Source organism: Vitis riparia, chromosome 16 (genome assembly GCF_004353265.1).
Source record: "Vitis riparia cultivar Riparia Gloire de Montpellier isolate 1030 chromosome 16, EGFV_Vit.rip_1.0, whole genome shotgun sequence".
Taxonomy (NCBI): Eukaryota; Viridiplantae; Streptophyta; class Magnoliopsida; order Vitales; family Vitaceae; genus Vitis; species Vitis riparia.
The window spans coordinates 22525379-22544711 of NC_048446.1; the positions used below are offsets into that span (position 1 = coordinate 22525379).

Sequence of the window (19333 nt, forward strand, 5' to 3'; positions counted from 1 at the left end):
CTACCTTCCATCTAATGTAATTGTACCCAGGGAATTGCACAAGGAAATTGGTGCTTCTATTGGATTGCTCATATGATCCTCAACTAACATTTCCTCAGAGTATAGAGTAGGCTTCGGAGGCATTTCTAATAACTCAACCTCTCCTTCCAACATCTCCAAGGCTTTGCTCATTGAAGGACGGTTTATGGGCTTCATCTGTATACACCATAGTGCAACTATCACCATTTTCCTAACCAACTTCTTTTCATCTTCAGTGGCATCTCCCAAGTCTATGTTATCCCCTTGATCATATCTGTCATAAATCCATGATGGAAAATATATTTGACTCGAGTGCTCTGCATTTGCATTCACATTCTTTCTTCTCCCCACCATCTCCATTAACAACATTCCAAAACTATAAACATCAGCTTTGTAGGAGACACCTCCAATATTTTTATAGAATAATTCTGGAGCAATATATCCCAGTGTTCCTCGTGCGGCAGTGAGAGACACCATACTTTCATCTGTTGAATACAATTTTGCAAGGCCAAAATCTGAAACTTTTGGTGTAAAGTCTTCATCAAGAAGAATATTGTGTGGCTTGATATCAAAATGTAGAATTTGCATGTCACAACCTTGATGTAAGTATTCAATCCCACGCCCCACCCAAGTGCAACCTTATACAACCTTCCCAGCTCAAAAAAGTGTTATTTTCTTCTTTAAGAAAAATAAACTTATCAAGAGAACCATTGGGCATGAAGTCATATATAAGTGCCGATTTTGATCCCTGTACACAAAATCCTACAAGTCTCATCACATTAACATGATGAATTCTTCCTATTGTTGCAACCTCATTGATGAAATCTTGTCCATTAGCTTTTGACATGACCAACACTTTCACAGCTACAATGCGACCACTTCGAAGTTTTCCTTTATATACATAGCCAAAGCCTCCTTGACCTAATTTATTCGCAAAGTTATTAGTCATCTTCTTTATGTTTGAATACGAGTACTTGATTGGTTGGAGATTTTTGTGACTCCGTAAGAATTCTTCAATATTATCATCAAATGATAGATGTCTCCGGTGGAACTTGTAAATCAAATAGGCAAATAGGCACAACATCCCGAGCATAGTCCTTCCTATGACTAAACACAAATCAAATGTAAAAAAAAAATGAATATTTTAAGAAAAAAGAACAAGATATAAAAAACAAAGTTAAATCTAACAAATACAGATGGTAGGAAAACTATTCTACCTTCATATCAAGTAAAACACTAAGTTGTTGTGTTTTTAGAGAGCCATATGAAATAGCTACTTTAACAATCACTCTATAGTGTACTGTTGCTTGGGGAGCAATTTGACGGAAGTATTGGGGCCTTGGATAAGAAGACCTCAGTTTCAATTCATTGTTTTGACTTCTTTATATGTTAGTGGAGTTGAATTACATTTAAAATTGGGAGAAAATTTTGAATTACATCTAAATTGATTTTGCTTTGTACAGTCAAACAAAGCAAAATCAATTTGAAGTTCACTATACAACCTTCAAATGCAAGAATTCCAAGATTTTTCAATCAACTCTTTACAATATTGTTTTTGCAAAAAATTAGTAGTTGAATTTAGGAGGCTTACCATAATACGCAGTATCCAGCCACCTAGTAAGGAAGAGATGTAACAAATTAAAAATATGGACTAATATAAGTGAGAGACATAAATAAACTAGAAAAGGAGACATGTAAGTGAAGAAAGCCTTACCAATCATCGAGGTTTTGCAGGGATAGTGATTTTCGCAATGATCAAATAATTCTTCTTGAAGTCCTATATCAAACCATCCGTGCCATGTTAGTCACAAGGAAGAATGCCCTTGATCACCTGAATTTTAAATTTTTTGAGAAGCAAGAAATGGAGAGATTTATTAAGATGAAAGAACTCTAAATAAATCTTTTGTCTTATTCTCATGAGAAAATAATAATTGCAAGTAGCAACCTTACCTTGGAATTTTAAGTGTAGGGAGAAAGTAACCCCCCTGTTAACAATGAAAGTTTGATTTGTAAAAAATTAGGAAAAATGACAAAAATAAAGATTTTATTTGAAAGAAACTTCTAATTGAAGCCTTACTAATAAAGGGAAGCAATAAATCATTGGTTTTAAGCTTCCAAAGCCCTGCAAGATTAAACCAAACCAGCGAAATTAGGGATAAAAATTGAAGATCACTTCTGCAAGGAAGATGGTTAGTATAAAATCACATTTCCATGAAAGCATGCACTGTAATCCCAACTCCAAAGATCAAGTATGAAAGCAGGCACTATAAGATTATAAGATGGTTATCTTATAATTTCTTTACTCACAATTTTTCTCTGAAGTGTCCGGACTATATTCGTTCCTTGACTCCTGGCATTTAAAGCCGGCATTCCCAAAGAAATGTTCATAGCGGCAATATAGCCCTTCCATTTTGCATTGGTGGTCGCAGAAGTGAGACAAAAATGAAAGCTGAAGCCCCAGAAGCAGGTAATCTTGCAAATCTGACATTGAAAGGTTGCTGGGCTCTGGAAGTGCCTTCAATGGTTGAATAATCATATATGTGCCGATGGTGCATGAATACGGAATATCTCCCAGGAACACATTGTATCCGACTACTGCATAAGCGTATGTTGGTGATGAGGAAGAGGAATAGCCTGTAGTGTTGCATGGAATTATAGGAATATAGTTATCGTGGGTGTTTGACTGCTCACAGTTCATCAAAACTATTGTATAGGATATTGGTTCAGAAGGCGAAGGAGAATAAACAGCTCTCCATTTAAAAGGCCAATAATATGGAGATTCATAGTTATACTCAGTGTAATATGCACCAATGGAATGAAGAGGATGGGGATCAAACAGTTGTCCTTCTTTCGCCCAGGATCCACTACCCGAATTGTATAATTATGGTAGTTGATCTGGGTAACTAAGTATTTCCCTCCGTACAGGTTTATCATAGTACGATTGTTTTCACAAATCAATTCATACTCAGGGTAACCGCAGCTGGGGGGATCGTCTTGTAATCGAAAAGGGTAGGAAATGTTCCTCATATCTCCGCAGGAAGAGGGGCTGCATCTCTGGTACTTGTGATGCTTAGCAACACAAACTGAAAGGAAGCAGGCATGGATGACTACTGTCATGAGGCCTACTCCCACGAGTTGTGCCTCCCTTAACATTATCAACTTAGAGAGAGAGAGAGAGAGAGAGAGAGATGCTCTGTTTTGGGTTGTGAGTTCCAGAGAGAGTGAAATACTCTGTTTTAATTGCAGCTTTCTTCAACATATTACTCTTCCTTCAACATGGACCACACTTTCATCCAGCCAACTGTGAGCTTCCCATTATTTAGAATCACTCTATTAAATATTCGAATTGTTTATGTTTTAAATATTACATAATTTTTAGGTTTCAACGATGGGAAAAGGATAAAGAAGTATCATTTTTATCACTTACCTTCTTTCTTTACTCATACGGCCTGTTAGTAAATACTGATAGACCAATTTTCTACAATTTGTTCAAGTAAATTTTAAATTCTGAGATAAAACTAAACTTTTATTGTAGCAGTCCTCCATCTTTTTTGTATCCCCTAAAAGCACCTGCTTCCCAAACAAACAAAGTTCTTCTCCCTTTGTACAAAATTTTCAAATCTAGTTACATATATATAAAGTAGGTGAGAAGCAGGGCAGATTAAAACTATAGAGATAAGCAGTCGCTTAAAAATGGGCATCTCTTTATTCTTCTTCTTCTTGTTTATGGATTGTTTGCAGAGATTAATGGAAGGAGCCAAGATGAAGAGTGCAAGGCGTCAAGGTGCAGTCACCATGGTCCAGTCATCCGGTTCCGTTCCGGCTAAAACACCAGTCAGACCACTGTGGATATCCGGTGTTTGAGTTATCATGCTCAGAATAAGCAGACCATACTAGAGCCCCCATATTCATTAAAACTCTCCGTGGAGAAGATAAATTACACTTCTCAGGAAATTATAGGCCGACCCGATTATTGCCATCGCAGGAAGTTTCAAAACTTTAATTTATCTGCCTCTCCCTTCCAGTTCACGAAGTCCTACTTAAGGAGCTTCTCCTTTTTCAGTTGTTCAGAAAATAAAGCAAAGTCATATGGGCTTAAGTCTATCCCTTGCAGTTTTCTCTCAAGTGACCCAGTTTATGCCATTGAGTCCAGCTCTTCTCTCGATTACACCAACTTATCCTCTTGCCGGAAGGTTTTCAAGGCTACACTCCCACATTATATATTTTATGGGGAAAACCATATTTCTATGAACTGGTCAATCCCAATGTGCGGAAATTGTGAAGCAAAAGGAAAGAAGTGTCAGCGGAAGAAGAGTAATAGCACAGAACCCGAAATCGAATGCATTGATAAACCAGCAAAAGGTAATAAACCCTGCTTCTTCATCATTTTCGCCTTTCAAGCCCGTTCATATCTCCTACTATGATTTTAATAGACTTGTTTTAGGGATTATGCTTGTTATAGATCTACCATATGCAAAGGATATTTTATTTGGTATTTCTTATGTATGCTCTGTTTGTACCATATTTGGTATTATTTATTCACTACAAGCTAGCTACAACAGTTAGGCTTGGCTAAAACAATTGAACCTCCAGAAAGGATTGCAAAGCCTAAGGCTAAAATCCAAAAACACCAACAAAAATTAATGTTACCTCATGATCATCATACAATCTATTGTGATTTTATTAATTAAAAAAAAATATAAGCTAATGAGTTTATCATCTTTTACAGGTGCTCCGATAGATTATAAAATGGTCCTTACAGGTGATTTTCTATTCACCTATATATATTCATCTTTTTGTCACGATGAGGGTGACATTATGATTCTTAATTTGTTTCTTCTTTTTTCATTTGCTTACAAATAACCATTTTTCCTACTTGCAGAAGTAATCCTTGGTTTCCTTCACCTCTCGTTGGGAATATTTATAATCTTTATTGTCTATCGCTCCAATAAATTAAAAAGAGAGCATAAAATAAATATTCAAAGGTTTTTGGAAGATTATAAAGCGCTCAAGCCCTCAAGGTATTCTTATGCTGATATTAAGAAGATCACAAATAATTTCAAGGACAAATTAGGTCAAGGAGGTTACGGAACTGTTTATAAAGGAAGACTCTCAAATGAAGTTTTTGTTGCAGTAAAGATTCTTAATGATTTCAAAGGGAATGGGGAAGAGTTCATTAATGAAGTGAGAACAATGGGTACTATTCATCATGTTAATGTGGTTCGTTTGGTCGGGTTTTGTGCAGATGGATATAAACGAGCTTTAATTTGTGAATTCTTACCAAATGACTCATTAGAAAAGTTCATATTTTCAACATTTGGTAACAATCGTTCACTTGGTTGGTGTAAGCTTCATGATATTGCTATAGGCATAGCTAAAGGAATTGAGTATCTTCACCAAGGTTGTGATCAAAGAATCCTCCATTTTGATATCAAACCTCATAATATTTTGCTTGATCACAACTTTAATCCGAAGATCTCTGATTTTGGTTTGGCCAAATTATGTTCTAAGGAGCAAAGCACAGTATCTGTGACAGCAACAAAGGGGACCATGGGCTATATTGCACCAGAAATGTTATCCAGAAATTTTGGGAGTGTGTCTTATAAGTCAGATGTTTATAGTTTTGGTATGTTATTGCTTGAAATGGTAGGAGGAAGGAAGAATATTGATGTTACGGTAGAAAACATTAGTCAAGCATACTTCCCGGAATAGCTCTATAATCATTTGGATCAAGAGCAAGAGGTACACATCCGAATTGAGGAAGAAAATGATACTAAAATAGCAAAGAAGCTAAGTATCATAGGACTTTGGTGTATTCAATGGTATCCATCAGATCGCCCTTCGATGAAGGTTGTGGTTAGAATGTTGGAAAGAGAAGAAGACAATTTAGTCATGCCTCCTAATCCTTTTGCATCTATGGGACAAACAAGCACAAGTGTTAAAAGACGCAAAGCATCTGTCCAACCAAGGTTGACAATCATATCAGAAATAGAATAAAAAATTGTCGATTATATGTGTGTAATTTAGGGAATAATCATGTTGTAATAAAGAGTTGTAATGTTCACCATTTTCCTTACATACCTTTTTTCATCCTCAGTGGCATCTCCCATTTTCATGTCCTCTTCTTGATCATATCTATTATAAATCCATGATGGGAAATATATTTGACTAGAATGTTCTGCAAATGCATTCACATTCTTCCTTTTCCCCACCATTTCCAATAACAACATTCCAAAACTATAAACATCGGCCTTAAATGATACACCTCCAATGTTTTTGTAGAACAATTCAGGAGCAATGTAGCCCAAGGTTCCTCTAGCAGCAGTGATGGATACAATACTATCATTTGTTGAATATAATTTGGCAAGACCAAAATCTGAAACTTTTGGTGTGAAGTCTTCATCAAGAAGAATGTTGTGTGGCTTGATATCAAAATGGAGAATTTGCATGTCACATCCCTGATGTAAGTATTCAATCCCACGTCCCACTCCAAGTGCAATCTTGTATAATCTTTCCCAATTCAAGGGAATGTTGTTTCCTTGGTCAAGAAAAACAAACTTATCAAGAGACCCATTCGGCATGAAGTCATATACAAGAGCCCATTTTGATCTCTGTATACAAAATCCAACAAGTCTCACAACATTAACATGATGAATCCTTCCGATTGTAGCAACTTCATTGATGAAATCTTGCCCATTAGCTTTTGACATAACTAACATTTTTACAGCTACAATGCGACCACTTTGGAGTTTTCCTTTATACACAAAGCCAAAACCTCCTTGACCTAATTTATTCTTAAAATTATGAGTCATCTTTTTTAGCTCCGAATATGAGTATTTGATTGGTTGAAGATTTTTATGGCTATGTAGAAATTCTTCAATACCATCATCCAATGATAAGTGTCTTCGTCGAAACTTGTAGATTAAATAGACAAGCAAACACAAAATACCAAGTATGGCCCTCCCGATGATGATCATGCCTATAAATTCAATGGAAGTGCGTTTTCTTTGAAGTGGCCGAAATCAATATGTGGAAGCTGCCTACGAGGAGGACACATATGCAGACTGAAGAAGAGGGAACCAGAAACTGAATGTATTAAAGGTACTATATGTATCTCAATTCCCTATTCATCTTCTTTTCATCTTTCATTCCCGCCTCATATCCTCTACAATGATCTAATAAACAAATACTCCATTTTGGAATTAAAAAGCCATTGCAAAGGATATGAGCTGATAAATTCTACTGATCGAGTTTCTAAGCTATGGAAAGTAGAACTAAAATCTTGGATGGAATTTACTTTTTATTGGGATTCTGAAAGTCTGAAAGATAAAAAATAAAAAATAAAAAAAGAAAAAAAGATCAATTTGATTACAACCAATCGAAGTACTATATGTTTACTTACTATTTACATGAGGATTTTTTTTAAGTTCTAATCATTTTGCCTCTTTCACCGAAATATTTTTGTCTATATTAGGTCATAATTTGAAATAATAATTAATTAGTGAAAATAATTTTATACATTTTTAAATTATTGTCTTTATGCAAAAATGGTAACAAGAGTAAAGAAATCATCAATCATGAATTTTTGGGCTAAAGTTTTATATTGTTTCTTTTCTTTCTTCAAATTTTTAGAGCCCTGAAAAGTTATAAGGAAATAATTGGACAAAGAGCTAAATGTTTATTTTGGAGTTAATTTTTTGAAAAATTAAAGAAATATAACAACAATGTTAAAAGTTCTTTTGTAATGGATTCTTTTCTAACTACTTATGATAAGTACTTTTTTTTCATTTCTCCATACTTTTCCAACGATGTGAATGTAAAAATGCAAAGTAATATAATTGATATTCAAGTATTCATTTTGGATTTTGGAGATGTTTAAGGAACTAAAAGAAAATTACTAAAGATTGTTTAAAATAGATTATTTTCTCATTTATTGTTTCATATCCAAGTAGAGAATACTAACCTCCCAGGTAATCCATCTTTGTTGCAACTCCCAATAATCACAGTTGTGTAAAAAATTTCATAAATATCATTTTCCTAATTTTAATGGGTATCCACATGCATGGATACCTTTGCCCTCTTATCTAACATGAGAAGTTATATGTTAATGGTCAATCAAATTGCCAAGTGTCAATTCACCAATTGGAATCTCACTATATATAATGTCATAGGATAAGGATAGAGATTTGTTTGAGATAGAGTTTTATTTTTATTTTAGTTTTTGTAATAAAATAGGGTGAATTAGTGTTGAGGGCTTCATTATGACAGTAGGTTATTATGAAACATAATAGTCTAACTAAGATGCATAATAGAGATTAGAAGGGTAAGTTTTAACTACAAGTTGGAATGGAGTCACCAGTAGAATTGGTACTAGCTAAACAATGAACATGTAGAGTACAAGAAAGAGACCCAAAAAGATAGGGTTGAAGTCTAGAATAAAATTAAATTAAAATCATATCATATGCATGTAATTTAGCATGATTTTGTTAATTCCAAGAGCACAACAAGCTAATTATTATTATTTTTTAATATTTTACAAGTGTATCAAAGCAAACAATGGTAACAGGTAATATTTTATTTATGCATTTTTATTATAGAAATAAGGATTCTTAACTTGGTTATTCTATCTATTTATTTAAATAAAAAAAGTTTAAGTTTTCTTCTTTTTATGTGTGCAGGCACAATCTTTGGTTTCTTTCTACTTATGTTAGTAATTGCTATGTTTTATCGTCTTTATAGCTCAAATAAATCAGAAAGAGAGAATAGAATAAAGGTTAAAAGGTTTTTGGAAGACTATGAAGCTCTCAAGCCCTCAAGATACTCCTATGCTGATATTAAAAGGATTACAAATCAATTCAAAGATGCATTAGGCCAAGGAGGTTATGGAACCGTGTACAAGGGAAAGCTTTCAAATGAAGTTTTTGTTGCAGTAAAAATCCTTAATAATTCTCAGGGAAATGGGGAAGAGTTCATTAATGAAGTGGCAACAATGGGTACAATCCACCATGTTAATATAGTTCGCTTAGTTGGATTTTGTGCTGATAGATTTAAACGAGCTCTAATTTATGAGCACTTACCAAATGAGTCATTAGAGAAGTTCATATTTTCAAGAGTTGTTAAGAACTATTCACTTAGTTGGAAGAAACTTCAAGAAATTGCTATAGGTATAGCGAAAGGAATTGAGTATCTTCATCAAGGTTGTGATCAAAGAATCCTCCATTTTGATATCAAACCTCATAATATTTTACTTGATCACAATTTTAATCCAAAGATTTCTGACTTTGGTTTAGCCAAATTGTGCTCTAAGGAACAAAGTGCAGTTTCTATGATAGTTGCAAGGGGAACAATAGGCTACATTGCTCCAGAAGTGTTGTCTAGGAATTTTGGGAATGTGTCTTATAAGTCAGATGTTTATATTTTTGGAATGTTGTTACTTGAAATGGTTGGAGGGAGGAAGAACATTGATGTTAGTGTGGAGAGTACTAGCCAAGTATACTTCCCAGAATGGATTTATAATCATTTGGATATAGGGGAAGAATTGTATATTCGGATTGAAGAAAAAGGAGATGTTGAGATTGTAAAGAAATTAGCAATTGTGGGACTCTCATGTATTCAATGGTATCCAATGGATCGTCCTTCCATGAAAATTGTAGCTCAAATGTTGGAAGGTAAAGGAGGCAAGTTAACCATACCTCCTAATCCTTTTGCTTCAACAACTCCAACAAAGACAAACTTGAGCAAGCCAAGAAGTGCTTTTCAACAAGAGTTGGCAATCATTTCAGAAGTAGAGTAAAATAATTGTCTATATGTTCAAATTATCATGAATGTGTAAATTTGATACAAATTCATATTGTAGTTGTTCATCATCATAGCATTTTTATTTATATTTCTGTTAATTGAACAAATGATTGTACACAATCATTATACCAATTGCTCATTTGATGTTAGATTCTAGAAGTTCTTGTTCCCATGTAATGTATTTCTCATGCATGATAATTTAATGATATGTCCAAGAATATTCTCACAACCCAATTTATAGTTTAGCTACACAACTCTAGAGATTACCTTTCAATCAAGTAAGAGTAACTAATGTCCATCACATTCAAGATAGAGAGTATTGCACAAAATAGCAATAGAATAGATCTAGGGAACTTGAAAATAAGAGTCTCATCCACTAAGCCTATATAGAGTTTCTTTTGTTTTTTCTTCTTTTTTTTTTTCTTTTTTGCCTTTACCACTTTTTTATTGGATTGAGAAGTAAGATGAATTAGTTATGTATTGACTAAATTAAGTTGCTCCTTAAGCTAGATCATATTACCCAATAACTCGATAAAGTATATAATCTTTTGCTTTGCACTAAGAAGCAAGCAAGAGTTTTCAAATAAAAACTTGGCCTTTAATTTATGACTACAATTTTTAAAAAATTAAGCTTAATTCTCTACCATCCTTTCCTTACAAACCAAGTGGCTTTACCTTTAGAAAGGTCTCATATGGATGCATTACCAAAGACAAAATTCATTAATATTGAAATTTTTGGGGAGGGTTGGTCATCTCCTTACGCCTATCACATTTCTAATGCGAATGGATTATCCTCGGAAGGCAAAGGATCAACCTCTTTTTAATGCTAAGAAAATTTATTTAGTGGTTATTTAAAATGAGATATTTAGCCAATACAAATTACGAATGGATCATGTGTACGATAGACCATGAAAAATATTAAATTGTGGGAGAAATTAACCAATGAGAAGAAAAAAAAATGGACTCAATAGATTATGTAATAATAATAATAATAATGGACTCAAACTCTCTCAATATATGGTATATATTGTTTAACCCAAACAATAAAAAGTTCAGTGGCTTAGGACGTTGATGCAAACAAGCTTGTCTTAGCCGAGGGGTTTGAGGGTTCCTCCATGTGTTTAAGATCAACTGCATTTAGGCCAGAACATCAAATCAATGGAACAATCTACTCTATTTGATTGGGCCAAGCCCAATGGAAGGTCCATAGGCGGAGCTTGGATCATGTGCTACTCAGGCTGGGTTGGGCTTGATATGGAGTTTGATACCAACTTTCTATTAGTATACAGGACATAATTTGATCATGGCAGCCTAATAAGATATTTATTTTCCTTATTTTGTGCTTTTATAATTTTTTTTTTAATGTTTATAGTAATTAATTATACTATAATCATATCAATCATTATAACTATTTTTGTTATTAAATTTTTGTCCCACTATTTCAGTATTTCTAATTTTATTTGATAAATTAATTCTTCTTTATCATCTATAAAATCTTTACTTAAACTTATTTTATTATAAGTTTATTTATCTATTTTTCTTCCTGTTTATTCTTTAAAAAAAAATTACTTGGAGATATACCAAACAAAACATACACTTCTTCAATGAAAAAGTGACACAAAATTAAAATATAAATTCTAAATAATTAAAATAAATTTAGAAAAAAATAATTGATACCAATGACTAATAGTTAAACCACTTAGATAATTTTTTGATAAATTTTATTTTATTTAGCTATTAAAATAAAATGAGAGTTTATCCCTTATTCTTTGATAATATATGAAAAATTATTTATATAATAATGAAAAAAACTTTGGGACATTTTTTTAGTTCTTTTAAAAAAAAATTATTGAAAATTATTAAGGTAATAATGAAAACTATAAATTATCATTTTTTTTTTCTTCTTCTTCTTCTTTACCCTGCTGTAAGTTCCTATCTTCATATCCAATAAGTCAATTCTTTTGAAGGTTTTTCCTTGCATTTGACGCACTTTAAATTCTTTTGCAATGATCAATGTGGAATGGGCTAGATGCGGGAAGAGGTCATGAGTTTCTCAACTAAGCTTCATTTGTATGGAAAAGTAGGTAATGTATTTCCTGAAAGGGAGAAGGAAATTTTTTTGGTTTTGTCTTTCTTCCCTGACCATAAAGGCCACCAAATTGAAAAATGAAGTACTATCTTTGATGATGGTTCATATTGAGGCCTTTTTTTAAATGTAAAGCTTTGTAGGAAAAGGATAGAGGGGAATTAAGTTAAGTTTATCAAAAATTATATTCAAAGCTTAAATCTGGATCTTCCAATAATCAAATAATGTTTAAGGAAAACAATTTTCTTATATTTGATTTCATTATAAAAAAATATATGAAAAAAATCAAATTTAATTAAAATTAATTTAAAAATTATTATATAATTTTAAGTTATTTAATCATTTCATAAAAAAAAGAAAAATATGTAAAATTAATTTGAAATAACACAAAAATAGAATTCATTAACTTTAAATCTATTTTTTTTTTCTTATATTTTATTTTTCTTCATTTTTTTTCATCTGTTCTCTCAATTTTTCGAAGAAATTAATTTCCCAACATTTATTTTCTAAAACAAATCAACTGAAAAAGGTTTTCGTCAATGAAAAACTCCTAACCATTTCCATACACTCTCCACCCCTCCTACCCTTTTTGTATCTCTGCATGAGGTACGACATACACGAGCAGGAAATATAGCTCAATATTCAGACGTTATTCCCTTAAAAAATGCACTAAAACCATGATGTGGAGGTTGAGACACTCTTGCCAGTATTTAAAAATGCTTAATATTTCTGTATTGGAACCTTTGTGGGCCTTCATGTCTCTATAGTTACGCCAGCAAAAAGTAGAATAATATATTCACACCAAAAATGATCACACCAATTTGTTAACGAAACTTTCAAATAAAACATTTTATATGAAAAATTATTTAAAATCTTGAATGACTTAATTTTTCTATCAAAATGCAATAAAAATACTTTAATAAAATTAATAATTTTATGGGGTATTTTTAATTTTTTTAATAAATTAATATAAATATATTATAGGAAGCTATGATAATTTTAAATCATTTGAATTTGATAAAAAAAAACTTATATTTTCCGATAATTTGACCACATAAGGTTTTACCATTTCATGCTTTTTATATAAGGGGGTCCTTTAGGTTGTCTTATTTCCATGAAAAGACTATCAATTAAGCTAACTCATCTAACACTACCTACAAGTGACTTGGTTTGAGAATTTTCAACACAAGTACAATTTAATTAAATCTAGAGCTACGTACTTATTAATTGGACCTCCTCGTGAAATACTTAGAACTCACACTCCCCATTTGCTTGCCAAATTGTAGAATTGAGGGCTTAATAATGGATGTCTTAAGTCAAAATAGTTTTAATTAAAAATGAAAAGGTCCAACTTACAAAATGATTAAATCATTAATTACCCAAAATGAGGGGATCATTTTTAGGGTAGAAAAGAGGTCCAAAGGGCCCCCTTTCCTTAGCCTAATCCACTACTCAAAAGGCATGAAGTTAGAATCACAATTAAGAGCATAACAAAATGAGTATTAAAACCTAATTTAGGTTCCAATTCAATATCGCTTAAACCAAAGCTTATAAACAAGTATGTTCAAACACAATAAAAGAAAAGGAGTTTAGGACATTAAAAAACAATTACAAAGTCTAAAAAAAAGTAGGCAAATGAGTGTGGCAACCCAAGCTCTAGCTGCAACAAGGTTTTCTTCCCTAAAGCTCTCCCAAAGAAGAAGGAGCAACCCATGAACAACTGCAAAATAGCTTTTTATAGGTTCTCCAATGATGACCTAGGTAGTGTACCACATGGAGACATAAAAACAAAATGAGAGATCCAATGGAGGGGCTTAGGAAAGATATTACATGTTAGTGCCTCAAAACAATACTACATTATATATTGGACCTTGCAGGAGGAGTTACAGCCCATGCATACATCTATGCCAAATTACAAACATATGATATCACAGGAGAGAATGCAAGTAGGTAAAATGCTACATATCCATGGAATTGTGCAAGGAAATTGATGCTCCTATTGGATTGTTGATATGATCCTCAATTTACATTTCTTCAGAATATAGAGTAGGCTTAGGAGGCATTTCTAACAACTCAACCTTTCCTTCCAACATCTCCAAGGCTTTGCTCATTGAAGGGCAGTCTATCGACTCCATCTGTATACACCATAGTGCAACTATAACCATTTTCTTTACAAACTTATTTTCATCTTCAGTGGCATCTTCCAAGTCTATATTCTCTCCTTGATCATATATGTCATAAATCCATGATGGAAAATATATTTGACTTGAGTGATTTGCATTTGCATTCACATTCTTTCTTCTCCCTACCATTTCCAACAATAACATTTCAAAACTATAAACATCAGCTTAATTTGTACGAGACACCTCCAATGTTTTTATAGAACAATTCTAGAGCAATATATCCCAATGTTCCTCGTGCAGCAATGAGAGATACTATACTTTCATTTGTTGAATACAATTTGGCAAGGCCAAAATCTGAAACTTTTGGTGTAAAGTCTTCATCACGAAGAATATTGTGTGGCTTGATATCAAAATGCAGAATTTGCATGTCACAATCTTGATGTAAGTATTTAATCTCACGCCCCACTTCAAGTGCAATCTTATACAACCTTTCCCAGCTCAAAAGAGTGTTATTTTCTTCTTTAAGAAAAATAAATTTATCAAGAGAGCCATTGGGCATGTAATCATATATAAGTGCCCATTTTGATCCTTATACACAAAATCCAACAAGTCTCACCACATTAACATGATGAATCCTTCCTATTGTAGCAACTTCATTGATGAAATCTTGCCAATTAGCTTTTGACATGATCAACACTTTTACAGCTACAATGCGACCACTTCGAAGTTTTCTTTTATATATAGAGCCAAAGCCTCCTTGACCTAATTTATTCGCAAAATTATGAGTCATTTTCTTTATATCTGAATATGAGTACTTGATAGGTTGGAGATTTTTGTGACTCCGTAGGAATTCTTCAATGCTATCATCTGATGATAGATGTCTCCCGTGGAACTTGTAAACCAAATAGGCAAATAGGCATAATATCCCGAGTAGAGTTCTTCCTATGACTAAACACAAATCAATTGTCAAAGCATTTGATATTTTCAAAAAAGAAACAAAATATCACAAATAAAGTTAAATCCATCATATACAAGTGGTAGGAAAAATTCATTCTACCTTCGTACCAAGTAAAACATGTGGTAGTGTTGTTAGAGAGCCAAGTGAAGTAACTACTTTAACAATCACTTAATTCACCTAAAACGGATTTTTCACCAAGCTTTTACAGCGTATTATTGCTTGGGGAGCAATTTGATGGAATTACTAGTGGATTGAGTGGCAGAAAAAAATAATATGTTGTTGAATGCATAGGACTGGGGCCTTGGATAATAAGACCCCAATTTCAATTCAATTATTTTGACTTCTTTAGATGTTAGTGGAGTTGAATTACACTTAAATTAAGTTCATCCTAGTCAATATATAAAAACAGTTTTGAAGCAGAATTTGAATTTACAAATTTAAAAATTGAATTCACATTCAAATTAATTTGTACGGTCAAACAAAGCAAATTTAATTTAGAGATCACTGAACATCCTTTGAATGAAAGAATTCCAAGAATTTTCATATCAACTCTTTATAATATTACTTCATGGAAAATTAGTAGTGGAATTTGGTAGCCTTACCAATAATACGCAGTAAGCAGCCTCCTAGCAAGGAAGAAATGCAGCAAATTAAAAAGTGGGCCAGTATAAGTGAGCGAGACAAATAAGTAAATAACAGTAACTTTTTATATGCATTTTGTCTATTAAATTTATTTTTTAGAAAATAAAATTTATTAATTAAACTTTATAAGAAAAAGTTATATTTATAAGGGTATGAAATTTAAAATTAATGATGATTTAGTATATTTATATATCAAGGAATAAAATTAATTCTTTGAAAATTATTAAGACTGGTAAATTCTTTCAAAAAATAAAAATAATTTTTAAAAACTATTGTATGATGTTTTGTAAAATAAAAATTTATTTGAGAATTTAAAATATTTTTAATGTTTTATAAATAAATTTTATCTATAATATTTTTATTTTTATTATTTTTTTATATTTATATAATTATTTTATAAAATGGTCATAAAAAACAAGTGATTTAAAAAATATCTTAGGACTTATCTGATAACTATTTTTAGAACAATTTCTATACTTTTAAATAAAATATTTAAAAAAAAATCGAATTTGACAACAAAAAATTATTTCATGTTTTATGTTCTTAGGAGGTAATTTTAGATAATATTTTTTAATTATTTTCTATTATTTATTTATGATTATTTTAAAAAAATAATTATATAAATATGTGAAATAATTAAAAAAAATATTATACATAAAAATTATTTTTAAAACATAATTAAAAATATTTTAAATTTTTAAACAAATTTTTATTCTATAAAAATTAAAAAATAATTTTCAAAACGTTCCCTTATTTTTTTAGTTCTAAAAAGGGAATTGTTTTTTTTTTTCTCAACTCCTTATCAAACTCTTTTTTTTTTTTTTTTTTTTTGTGTTTTTTATTGTCAAAATCAAAAACGTTTTAAACATATTTCAAGTCCGATAGTACAACACGTGTCGATGGATAACAAAGTGGGTAAGATAAGAGGGTTATATTGTGACGTGACACAAAGATTCCCCTCTCTAAAAGCGCGTGATTTGTATATTGTGCAAATCTAATTCACTGTTATTTGGATAACCAGACAGCACCAGTGCACTACCATCATGAAGAGAGACATTTGTAAGCATGGTTTGGTTTAGTTTGGTTGATAATGCTGCCAACTATAGTTGTGAAAAGTTGTTTTACAGAATAGATGTTACAAAACTGTATCAGAAGAAATGAGCTTATTCTACCTAAAGCGATTGACAATGGAGAGGAAGTAAATAATAAATATCATTCCGTTCTATTTTTTACTGGCATGTTTATTATTGAAAATATTCTTAAATTTAACTATTTTGACAAATTTTAATAAACACGTGTATAAGGTTTTTTTTTTAATTGAAATAATTTGAAGGTTTAAGATGCTTTTATAATGCCATAATATAAATATTTATTTAATTATTTATATAACATAAAAATAACTAAACTTACAAAATTAAATAATTCATAAAAATATTCAAAAATTAAAGACACGATTAAATAAAAATAGTTAAAAATTCAAGAGTGACGTAAAGAAAAAAAAATGTTAAAATATTTATCAAAAGTATAATAAAAAGGTAAAAACTATTGACAGTATTTTTACTTGATAGCTTTTTATTTTTTATATTTTATTATTATTATTATTTTATTTTTTATTTTATATATATATATATATATATATATTAGTAAATCAAAAATTTTAATTAATTAATGACATAATTTAGAATAATTACGTCAAATATTTTTGTTTGAAATAATTTCTTCAAAATAACCCTCCTTTTGTTTGATTACTTTTTGCTTATTAATATCATACAATTGTAGAATTTCTAACTGCAAGTCTTTTTTCCTTTCCTTCGACACGTAATAGCAATGCATCATGTAAGATGTAGCAAAATAAAAATAAAAATAAAAATAAAGATGATTATTTTGTGCTTGTTAAATTCTTTATAAACCATCTATTTATGATAAATATTTAATATGTAAAGATTATTCTAGAATTATCATAAAAAAATTAATTGTCTTTATTAAAACGAAAATTATCATATAGTTTAACATTAATATAAAAAATATTGAATCAATAAATAATTTAAATATAGATTATATAAAATTTTAAAATTAAAGTATTTATTAAATTTGTGAAATCGAAACTGGAGCATTGATTGAAAATTGGACCGGCCCATGTGCAGCCTCTAACAATTCGAGTTAGAAATCAGCCCAGTTTCAGCCCAAATGTTCAAAATTAGGCCGCCCCATGGAGCCCATAACTTCCCCAATGAACGTAGTCCCAGTCCGATCGGCATTTGTCACTTATCCAGGGCTCTGCGTTTCAGCACTCAATCGTCCCCTTCTCCAAACGCTGCGTCTCACGCCGCGTATCGGTCGATCTCTCGGTTCAAGGTACTGTTCCAATTTATTTTCCCAATTCAATCAGTCAATCGATTTCTGCGTTATATGCAATCGTTTGGGTGCTGAGAAAATGAAAGAAAATTTTGAATCGCAAAATTTTCATCATCCAGGGTTCGAGAATACTGAAATTTGCATTTTACCTGTAACTTATAATACACTTTGGCATGAATTTTTTAATTATTTGATTTTTTTTTTTTTTCGGATTTTTGGCAGCAAAGAGAGTGAGAGAGATAACATAATAAATTAAAAAATAAAAACTTCACGTTGTTGCAAGGCTTTCTGAAACTTCCTTGTGTTGCTTTGCTATAACGAAATGTTGTGTAAGGCTGCCTGCCAATCTGCTTCTGAGCTCTCTCCAGATTTGGCTTTTGAAGCCCCTTTTTCTACTAGACTTGATTGATGCCCAAACTTGGTTATCATTTCCAAGTTTTGATTTTCAAAACCTCTGCTCTAATTACTTGGTTTAAGAGATACTTCTGCAATCTATTAATACGAAAGGCGGCACTAGTGGACAGCCATTTATATTCCCAGTATTGATATGGTTTATGTATTGAAATTTGAAAGTGGGTCTGAGCAATTTTTGCCTTTGGGAAGGAGTGTGAAAATTGAGAGATTTTGGTATTATCATATGCTGATTAGGGTATTTTGACAAATTGGGGTTTCCTTTTAACCCAGCTTCTTGTTGACGGTTGTTTTTTTGCATCCCTTTTCTCAATGATTCAATTACTGACTTTGGATTATCTTTCCCTTGGAAAGAAGATGTTATTTGGATTTACTGTAGTAAGTTTTATTCCCAACTTTCAAAGGAATTTGCTGGTGGTGATTCCTACTTGATCCTGCAGATTGTTCATCCATTGGGCTGGATTTGGTTGCTTGGAATTCTACTATAATGTCCAGGTTCTAAACAATTGGGCTGGATTTGGTTGCTTGGATTCCCAGAACCCTAATGTCTCTACGAAAAGCCCCACTTCCTAGGCTCCTCCTCAATAATGTGTCTTGCATGAGGAACGGGCACCAAATCCTGCGGCATACAAATGTCTCTCTTCATGATGGTAGTGCACTGGTGCTGTCTGGTTATCCAAATAACAGTAAATTAGATTTGCACAATATACAAATCACGCGCTTTTAGAGAGGGGAATCTTTGTGTCACATCACAATATAACCATCTTATCTTACCCACTTTGTTATCCATCGACACGTGTTGTACTATCGGACTTGAAATATGTTTAAAACGTTTTTGATTTTGACAATAAAAAAAAAAAAAAAAAAAAAGTTTGATAAGGAGTTGAGAAAAAAAAACAATTCCCTTTTTAGAACTAAAAAAATAAGGGGACGTTTTTGAAA

General features: G+C 31.7%; 2 protein-coding genes and 1 long non-coding RNA gene across 3 annotated transcripts; 2 read left to right on the top strand and 1 right to left on the bottom strand.

Annotated features, from left to right (window-relative positions):
- Window positions 1–6963, bottom strand: LOC117933428 (rust resistance kinase Lr10-like). Its single transcript, XM_034854783.1, has 2 exons — window positions 6084–6963; window positions 1–222 (listed from the first exon to the last, which is right to left on the bottom strand). The coding sequence occupies exons 1-2, from the start codon at window positions 6828–6830 to the stop codon at window positions 1–3; spliced, it is 969 nt and encodes a 322-aa protein (XP_034710674.1). The 5' UTR covers window positions 6831–6963.
- Window positions 6964–8574: 1611 nt separating this feature from the next.
- LOC117933429 (rust resistance kinase Lr10-like) lies at window positions 8575–9879 on the top strand. The gene is made up of 2 exons (XM_034854784.1): window positions 8575–8584; window positions 8697–9879. The coding sequence occupies exons 1-2, from the start codon at window positions 8575–8577 to the stop codon at window positions 9809–9811; spliced, it is 1125 nt and encodes a 374-aa protein (XP_034710675.1). The 3' UTR covers window positions 9812–9879.
- Window positions 9880–17892: 8013 nt separating this feature from the next.
- On the top strand, window positions 17893–19198 carry LOC117933669. The gene is made up of 2 exons (XR_004654350.1): window positions 17893–17980; window positions 18832–19198. It is a non-coding gene; the product is annotated as an uncharacterized LOC117933669 (long non-coding RNA).
- Window positions 19199–19333: the final 135 nt, after the last annotated feature.

Bases quoted from the DNA above. Each gene is read 5' to 3' on its own strand.
- LOC117933428 (XM_034854783.1), bottom strand. From the start codon at position 6,830: ATGACTCATAATTTTAAGAATAAATTAGGTCAAGGAGGTTTTGGCTTT. The intron at 223-6,083 runs GTGAACATTACA...GTTAGGAAAATG, and splicing joins AAAGGTATGTAAGGAAAATG to GTGATAGTTGCACTATGGTG.